The 9635-nt window shown below is 34.1% G+C and overlaps 2 protein-coding genes across 5 annotated transcripts in view; both read right to left on the bottom strand.

Annotated features, from left to right (window-relative positions):
• LOC117100461 overlaps window positions 1–9635 on the bottom strand; it is a 31110-nt gene that overhangs the window by 13327 nt on the left and 8148 nt on the right. The window lies entirely within an intron of this gene.
• LOC117100493 (metallo-beta-lactamase domain-containing protein 1-like) lies at window positions 2234–9588 on the bottom strand. 4 transcript variants are annotated; one of them, XM_033240206.1, is made up of 8 exons: window positions 9437–9588; window positions 8773–8928; window positions 6876–7034; window positions 6083–6192; window positions 5466–5625; window positions 4219–4382; window positions 3413–3527; window positions 2234–2794 (listed from the first exon to the last, which is right to left on the bottom strand). In XM_033240206.1, the coding sequence occupies exons 2-8, from the start codon at window positions 8870–8872 to the stop codon at window positions 2601–2603; spliced, it is 1002 nt and encodes a 333-aa protein (XP_033096097.1). In that variant the 5' UTR covers window positions 8873–8928; window positions 9437–9588; the 3' UTR covers window positions 2234–2600. The 4 variants fall into 4 exon arrangements, with proteins under 4 accessions (XP_033096097.1, XP_033096095.1, XP_033096096.1 ...); XM_033240204.1 differs by lacking the exon at window positions 9437–9588 and adding an exon at window positions 9298–9346; XM_033240205.1 differs by lacking the exon at window positions 9437–9588 and adding an exon at window positions 9298–9346 and having other exon boundaries at window positions 6098–6192.

The raw sequence follows: 9635 nt of genomic DNA, 5'->3' as shown, positions 1-9635 counted from the left end.
TATTAATGATAAAGAACTAACTGTATAATCGTAGTTCTAAATCTGGTAGAATGACAACACACGGTAAAAACAATACGGTTTTCCAGACTTGAAAAATTGTTCACGTTTTATCTCTATATGGATGTATGTGTATCCCTTTTTTATTTAGGCCTACTGCATATTTTTGAAGTATTTATTTAACCTTGTAACTAATCAATGTCCAGGAAATAATGTCATATTGCTATGATGAATAAAATGAATTCTAAATTGTATCCGAGGATATTTGATTCGTGCTGCAAAGTAGCTCAGAGTATCCACCGATCCTTTAAATCCAGAGGCCTGGCCATTTTAGAATCTAGTTTTCAGCATGAACTGCTTTAGTAATTGGTATTATAGTACTAGCAAATGTCTCCTTTGGTATACTGAACCACTGGACTACTACTATACTCGACAATGTTAAATCAGACTTCGAGATGTACTGAAGAGCAATGTCCAACTAACAGATATAGAGACAGACACATGATTTGTTTGATAATGCATTATAGCCTATACTATTAGACAACGTTTGACAGACAAAAATCACGAAGGAACACTCTATTAATAAATACACTTTTCAACAAAGGCATGTCGACCGATGCTACGTAGAGGCAGATTCATGTAGCCTGTATATTTTATCCTCTTTGTAAAAGAGAAACGATGTGTTTAAGTTGTAAAAAAATGTCATCATTTGGCTTAGACAAAAGACTCCGATTTTCAGATCAATAAAGTTGTTTTTAACTGATACTTTAAAAAATTGGGATCCTAGTCTATTAAAGATGCTTGGGGAAAGTGGAAAATAAAGTTCACCATGTTGCTGAAAACACAATTGTCTGTAAGAAAAAAACATAAAAAATAATCTAGGTTTGATAAAGAAACTAAAGATGTAATCAACCAACGTCGTGCATCCTGTAGAGCACAAACAATAATGTAAACTTTGATATTAACTATTGTACCATTACTAAAAGGTAATAAGATCATGCCAAAAATATTGATAATTGCTCACTGATTATGGAAAAAGGTGGGCTCCAGTCAAAATACTTTGGCATGAACTGAAAGGAAAGAAACTAAGCCAAAATGTTGATTCGATTTTAATCAGATACTTCAATTCATACTCTGAATCTTGAAAATATGAAAAAAATCACCCAAAAATACATTTCAGCAACATTGCGAATTTTAACGAAAGTAATGACCGATTAAGATACTTTCCACTCATCCACCTTACAGGACAATCAGTATTTATATTTTATTGATATTTCTTTTGATGTTGCCAATGCTACAGTATTCTAAAGTCTAAAAACAACAAAAGCCCAGGAAAACATAGTATAAAAAATGAAATGATTGAAAATGAAAGAGATCTAATGACACAAAAACTATTCAATCAAATCATCGAAACTGAAAGTATCCCTGAATGGATAAAGAATTATTCCCATCTTCAAAAAACGAGATCGACGCGACCTCAATAACTACTAAGGAATCGAGGAAATTTTGGCTACTATTTCTGAATTTATTATAGAACACGATATGCTAACCGAAGCCCAAGGAGGCTTCAGAAAAGACAGGTGATGTGAAGAAAACATGTTTGTGTTAAAAAGCATTACTGGCACAAGGCGAGCAGAGGGGAAAAAAGCATTCATGGCTTTTGATGATTTCAAAAAGCATTTGATCCAGTAGGGTGCCAAGGGCTTATAACTGTCGCCAAATGTATTGGTATTAAGGGCAAACTAATAAAACTTATTGAAAATATGTACCGGTATTCAATGTTAAAATGTAAAGTTTCAATTAATGATTTAGAATCAGATATGCTCCTTAGGTCAAGATACCCTGCGTAAGCGTCTTGCAGCTTATTATTTAAAAAAAATTCTCATTGGGGAGGGGGAACACCCCACTCCGAAACCCACCCCCAGCTCAGGCCTAAGTCCCTCGTTTGGCATTACGTGCCAAAGTAAAACTCTTGCCATTCCTGTCGGGGGCGTTAACATGCCATCGGGGAAATCCTAGCGCCGCCATTGGCTAGTACTCTTCTCAATTTACTAAAAATTTAGGCCTGTGTAATAAATAATAGCAGCATGTACTGTATACTAATATCCGACTCGGTTTGCATGACAATAAAAATGTTACCTTGGTTTACAGCTGAGCTATGTGATATTGGTGTAGTGGATTAATCCAAATCATAAGGTTACTCAACTCGAAAAAAACTCAAAAACACAACAAAAAATCAATAATCTTAACATTTATTCCTTTTCAAAAATATGCCAATGGTTTTAATCAAGACTTTACATAGTTTATTCCACAATCTTTCACGACTACACACAGGTTATTTAGGTGATAACTTGCAGAAGGTAAATAATATTATATTTTATAAATAGGTAAAAGGTAAACTTTGATATGTATTATATAGTGGAATGCTTGTGGAATAAAAAAATGTCATAAAGTCCTACATCTGATATACATGTTATACCCACTGCTACTCAAACTGTTTTATTCAAGGCTGTCTCATTACTTAACAAAATATGATCTTGTGTCAAATGATCTTTTGACATTGTAATTATTAGTAAAATGAAAGTTCCAAGTAGGCTTAAGCATCATGTGTTACTGGTACTTTGTTCTTTTGTTGCACTCTTCAAAGGCACCTTAAACCCTGGACCATGTCCAGGCACGATGTAGTCTGCGAGTCCTAAAACTATATTCCTATTTTTCTCTTGCATTTTTTCATCTTCGCTGTTTCCCATCCAGTATTCTGCATTTACTAAATCTTCCATTTTTTCAAATAAATCCCCTAAGTAAAAAGCGAAATTGAGAATCATCGTTTATATTTAACAATAATAATTAACAAAACACATACAGTATTAATTATTCACACATTTCTAGACAAGAGTTCAGCAAAACAATAGACCTTTCTGGAGTGTCAATCAAAATCAACAACTGACCAATCAGAACAGCGCTAGGAATACGTGCGCGTCTCACAAACACACAATATCACAAGCAACAATATCCAAGGGGAGGGGCTTAGTGGAAAGGTCCATTACAGTGGTTCCTTGGGTACTTGCCTACACAAGGGAGAAGTCCACCTGCTACTTTCAATAATTTTCCTGCCAAATTCTCCACCAGAATATAATAAACCAATCTCCTAATTTCAGAAGTTTGAAATGAAAATTTTACAGTTTGTGTACCTCAGGTAAGTAAAAGTAACCAAGAATAGAATAAACTGCAATAAAATCTAGTATTCAAATGATAGAAAGACTTAATTCGGGGGGGCAGGGGCGTTACACAGTCTCTGTATGCCTCTTTGTGGAGTTGGCTTTTACCCAAGGAACTGCGATAATATTTTAACATCCTTTCGTCAATAATCATGTCCATAATCATTAAAAATCAATTATGTACTTGTAAATCTTACCTGCAACTACAACAGTTCCTTTGGCAGTGTTCCTAACCACCACACTTACATCGTTGTGGGTGTGTCCTGGGGTCGGGATAACATCCACAGCATCATCAATTTTAAATGGTTCACCCTAAGGAGGTAAGGAGGGTCAGGCATTATGTAGGCCTTATTTATTGGCTAACTTGTAATAAGTTTAAATACATTGCCACAGCAAAGGCAAAAACAGAGTACAGAAGATATCACAATATATTATGGAATGCAGTATGATGCAGGAGATTCATTATCTAGGGAGCAGAGTTAGATTTATTGAACGATGCAGTGACTGCCCGGCTTAAGGCATTCCTCTAAAATTTTAAATTATTTCCTTTATTCGTCTAAAACAAAAAAATTAATAACAAACATGAACAACCGAGACAGGATTCCCAACAGCGAAAACTATAAAAAGGGTCTCCTCATAAAACACATAAAATACAAACAAGCCAAGAAAATAAAAGGGCACACAATCGTGATATTAATAACAATAATAATTATAATTTATAATAATAATAATAATAATAATAATAATAATAATAGAAATAACAACCTTTGCATGAATAAAATACAAACATTATAAAATTGCAGTTGGATTATTTCATTAATTTTTTTTTTTTAAATTGTAAAAATCAGCAGCGATTATCAACATTATTTAAAATTACGAGCCAGCAAAAATTGTTGTCATCTATCTATCTATCTAACTGTCAGTGACATCATCACCATTATTACAATGCATTTTTATATGGAATTTTTAATATTAATTTGAGTGATCATTGCTATACACTTACCAGTGCAAATGGATGATCAATGAATTTATCCTCACTGTTGATATCAAAACCAACAATTTGTATAGCTTTCAGAAACAGGTTCAAGTTGCCAACATGATCAGAATGACCGTGACTACAAACCACATAGTCAATTTTATCTGCTTCTAAACTCTGTCTTGACAACCCTGTAAAATATATAAATAAAAATAATATATGTACAATGATATACATATTCTCACTCAAAAAAAAAAATTAAGAATGATGTTTATAAATTAGTTCTCTTAACAACCAATGGTTGTCTTAACAACCAGTGGTTGTAATCAATTTCCACTAAGCCCCGCCCCTTGGATATTGTTGCTAAGATCCCACAAAACAGCGTAAAAAGATACGCACACGTGTGCGTTTATGGGATAACACAGGTTTTTGTGAGACATGTGCTTATTCCTGGCCGTGTTCTGATTGGTCAGTTGTTGTGACTGCAACACATTCTAAAATCCCTGTTTGGATTGGACTATTTTTTTGTCAAACTAATCATGTGCCTGGTCAGTTTGACTAAAAATAACTTTCAAAGAATGTATTCACGATTAGACTGACCTTGCATGCGCAAATCCTATTAAGACTTACTGCATATTCAAAACCAGGACAAACAGTGGTATGTTACTCTTCATGTTATTTGAAATTAATCAAATGAAAATATGGCTAATGACTTCTGTTCATATTTAGCACATGGATTACTGTGGCTTTAAGCAATTGAAACATGACAACAAAGAGTGACTAGTCGTCAAGAAACTGTATTTATTTAGTAAGAATGATAAAATATAAAAGAAATAATATATTATAAAGATTAAAAAATTAAAAACATTTAAATACATTTTATAAAAATAGTAAAAATATAATGATAATAACAGATTGGCAGAGCCAAGCCAAAGGAGGGATAAGTCGCACAGGCAGTTTTCCAATAAATGCACAAACATGAAATCAATCGTTTAAACAATTTTTTTTAGAGATTTAAGAGAGGTATTTAAGAGAGCTTGTCCTAGCGTACAGACATAAAATCTGATTTTCAAAGCCAGTTTTCTCAAAATACACTTACCAAGTATCCTAACTTTGATTGCCCATAACTTTACCATAAACTATCATATCAAAGTGATTTTTTTTATTTTAAAGATAATAATGTCTAGTTTCATAATATGTACAAAACTCAATTTTGAAAATATTGAGCTATTCCTCCTTTGACTTGGCTCTGTCATATATAAAATATGACTAACCGTCTAGAATTACTTGTCTGTCCCATGCATTACCCGTGTCTACCATTATATTTTTCTGTCCCTTGATGAGCGTTATTGATCCATCTGCCCTCTGATGACCTTCTTCATCAGTGTAACTATAACCCTCTTTCAGTTCAATGATCTCATATGCCTTTGGAATCTACAAAAATTGACAGAAAAATGTAAATGTCATTCCTTTATCAGGAATAAACTAAGGAGAAGTCAGAGGCTGGAAAAGAAGAGGAAAACTGCGAGTTGAACTGACATCCTATATTAAATATGGCTGGCTAGAATTTTTGTTTCCAGATTAAATTACCGTATATACTCGCGCATATTATGACAAGGCTTAAAATAGCAAATTATGATAGAAAAACATGGGGTCGAGTATATACGATATGTACTGACAATGTTTAATATAATGTGTTTGCTATATACAATTTTACGTACATACAGTATGAATTTATAATTGAATAAATACGAAGACAAAAAAGACAAAAAAAATGTTTTCAGATGAAGATAATGGAATGTTAACAGTAACACATACTGTTTACGTAGATTGAACCATGACCCTGGAATTTACAGTAAAGATGAACACCAAAATATATCAATATAATAACCTTTTTTTCACTAACACTATCTGTTTCTGTTGCACCACAAGAAGGTTCCTCTGCTTCTACATCCTTCTGACCTTTAGAAGGACTATCGTCCATCACTTCAATGGATGACACTACAATATAAAAATCATATTGTTAATTTAGATAAAATGTTTATTCAAAAAAGTATTAACAAAAAATTATGTTTATCATTAAGTATACATATCATTGAATTAGAGCCACCTGCACATTCAGATAATATGAGACACCTGTTGGTAAAAATGAGTCACATGTACATCTGCACATTTGATGAATAGGAGCCATATTTAGTAAATATGAGCCACCTGTACATTTGGCAAATGAGCCACCTGTACATTTGGTTAATATTAACCACCTGTAAATTTGGCAAATAAGCCACATGCACATTTGGTGAACATTAGCCACCTGTACATTTGGCAAATGAACCACCTGCACATTTGGTGAACATCAGCCACCTGTACATTTGGCTAATGAGCCACCTGCACATTTGGTTAATATTAGCCACCTGCACATTTGGTTAATATTAGCCACCTGTACATTTGGTAATATCAGCCACCTGTACATTTGGCAAATGAGCCACCTGCATATTTGGTGAATATTAGCCACCTGTACATTTGGAAAATGAGCCACCTGCATATTTGGTGAATATGAGCCACCTGAACATTTGGTGATATGTAAACATGAGCATATTGCACATTCAGTGTATATAAGCCATCTTAAAATTATGGTGAATATAAGCCACCTATACATCCATAAAGCAAAATATGGTGAAAAGTACCTTGACCACTGCTAATGAGTTCATATGATGAATGACCGCTCCAACCATTTATCGGCTCAAGCAAATGTTTACCATCTTCGGAGGTACACACAACCTTTCTCTCTTTTCCATCTCCACCAATGCGGTAGCTCAGTCCAACTGCACCATCAAAGTAAATACCTGTGAAATAGAGATGTGTACTAGTAAGTAACTGTACATTTTTAATATCCCACTACAAAACGAGATTAGAATACTAGAGTGCTACGTTAACATGAAAAAGTTGGAATAAAAAAAAAATGCTTTAAAAGATATGGTCTCCCTTATCTTGGAAATTTGCATAAAAATATAGCTGGAAATTACTTTAAACAAAGACATAATAGCAGCAAACATATACTATTTTTTAAACACTCACATATACATGTCCAATTGAATGTTGTTTTTAATTATATAGAATAATTATCATCATTCAAGACATCAACCTAGTTAGTCACCAATGCCATTTTTCTAAATTCAATTCAATATAAATTTATTGCAAATGTACAATTCAGATAAAATGAGAAGACACATAAAAAACATCAATAGTAAAATCAGAAAAGCGAAATTCTCGCATAAAAAAGAAAACATGAGATGAATCTCACAAAGAAAGACAACATTAAGAAGTATTATTATTATTATTATTAAATATTATTAGTATTGTTGCAATTATTTCATTACTATTTCATATAGATTTCAAAAATGAGCCCAATCAAGGTGTTACGTACTGCCACCATGGAGAATATAAATTAAGATGGGAAATTTACATAATTTATTTCCTCTATGGTGCACTAAATGTTGGGTCTACCAGTTATTGAAAATGCCAAGATTTTAATAATGTTTTTTGATCTATTTGTTAATATTAGGGATTTGGAATTGTAAAGAATGGAGATTAAAATTATTAATGCTCCTATATGTACTGTACATATCAAAAACATAGGTATTTTGTTCTGTTTATATATAAAATAAAAAATATATAATGAAATTCTGGGCAAAAAGAATACTGTACTTAAATTGGGTGTATCAATTCAAGAAACCATGGTTTGTCTCCTAGACAGTCCAACTGGCAGTGTTAGGCCTACATGATGTCGATTTAGTTCGTCTGTTGCAAAACTCATGAAACTTGCTTTGTTTCTACATTCAAATGTGAGTTATCCTATTTAATATCACTGATCAATTGTTTAATGATGGGAGAGAGTGTTTGTATTGCAAGGGTTACAATTCTCTCGAAAGTCATGCGAGTCCCTGGTATTTGGGAAGGCCTCCCACAAGCAAGAATCTCCTGGAAAATATACAGCAAATTTATAACATTTGCTTGGTTTTACTACATTGTTATTTATTGTCTCAAAGAAGTCAGTGCTGTTGGGAATCACCATGTCCACCGAAATGAAGTTAAACATTTTAAAAAAACCAGATCCTCTTGAAGTGACTTCTTCCACCCTGGGACACTATCTAACTATCACTCAAACTAAGTATGCTGTTTCTTGATGCAGGCAGTGTTTTTTACACAGGAATGGAGACCAATTCTGTGCGTACAGCTCCTACCACACTTCTCACAGCGAAGTTTGTGCAGGTGCTTGACGCCAGTTTCTCTGCGAGATGTGACACTGAACTATTGTTGATTCGACAGCCTTTGCAGAATCCTTAGCTGGTATTGCTAGACAAAATGTTAATTTAAAATAAACAACTTACATAAAAAAATGGCATATATATTAAACTGAAAATTTTAGAGAGTGCAGGTAGGGTTATTAAAAATCTGGGCAAGAATTATGTCCTGGTGTATAATAGACAATTAACTGCAGGGCAATTCTGGAATAACTCTGGAGTGGTGCTACATTGTAAAGAAGGATAGTTAATATGGACAAACCTCATTACTCATACTTACCAAGTGTTCGAAGAGACACAACAAACCCTGATGAAGGTGTCTTTCGCAGAGGAACATCAACACTTGAACTAGTCAAGGGGTCGAACACATTGATTTGCATTGTTTTGTTGTTGAGTACTGGTCTGTTTTGAGTAGGCCCAGCCAAGGCCACTAGCTCTGAAATTTAAATGTAAAAAATGTTTTAGGCCGGGCCTAAAAGCCTAAGCCTACACGTCTTAAAATGCTAGGCTAGGCCTAGCTACGTCTGACCTAGGCCTAGCAGAAGTTCGAAGTTGGCCTAGCCTAGGCTTAGAGAAGAAGGCTAGGGCCCTTTCCCACTAACTTAAACTAGGCCTAGCCTTAGCCTAGAATAGAACGAGATGACTAGGCCTAGTTCCACATACTGATAGGCCTATAATTATTAAATTTTCACAGCTCTCTACAATCAGCCAGCCTAGCCTAGGTCTCTAGGCCATAAGCTCGGCCTAGTTCAGTAGTAAGCCTAGGCTAGGCTTTAGTTTAGGCTTGAACCGGTCAGCGTGTAACCTAGGCTAGCCGCGCCGAAAGGCATGCAGATGAAGCCTGGTGAGGCGGAGTTAAGGAGAGGTGAGGTTAGTTTTAGAACACTTGGCTGGAAAAAAATAAATAAAATTAGCTAATAATAATTATTTATGATTCGACTTACTTGTTTTTTCAATCAAAATAATCGGTGATAATAGGCAAATAATTAGTTATTGCCTTCAAAATTAAAGCAACGCACACATTTTTATTTTCAATTCCATTCGAGGTTTTTTTTTCCGAGCAAGTTAAAGTTGACACGTTACGTCATTAGGTCATTATGCTCTGAGATCATTCACGCCATCACAGGGTACTTACAACACAAA

This window comes from Anneissia japonica, unplaced genomic scaffold, assembly GCF_011630105.1.
Source record: "Anneissia japonica isolate Jap-2015-1 unplaced genomic scaffold, ASM1163010v1 scaffold685_len2926416_cov193, whole genome shotgun sequence".
Taxonomy (NCBI): domain Eukaryota; kingdom Metazoa; phylum Echinodermata; class Crinoidea; order Comatulida; family Comatulidae; genus Anneissia; species Anneissia japonica.
The sequence above is the reverse complement of the archived record's forward strand: the minus strand, read 5'-3'. Positions and strand labels throughout refer to the sequence as shown.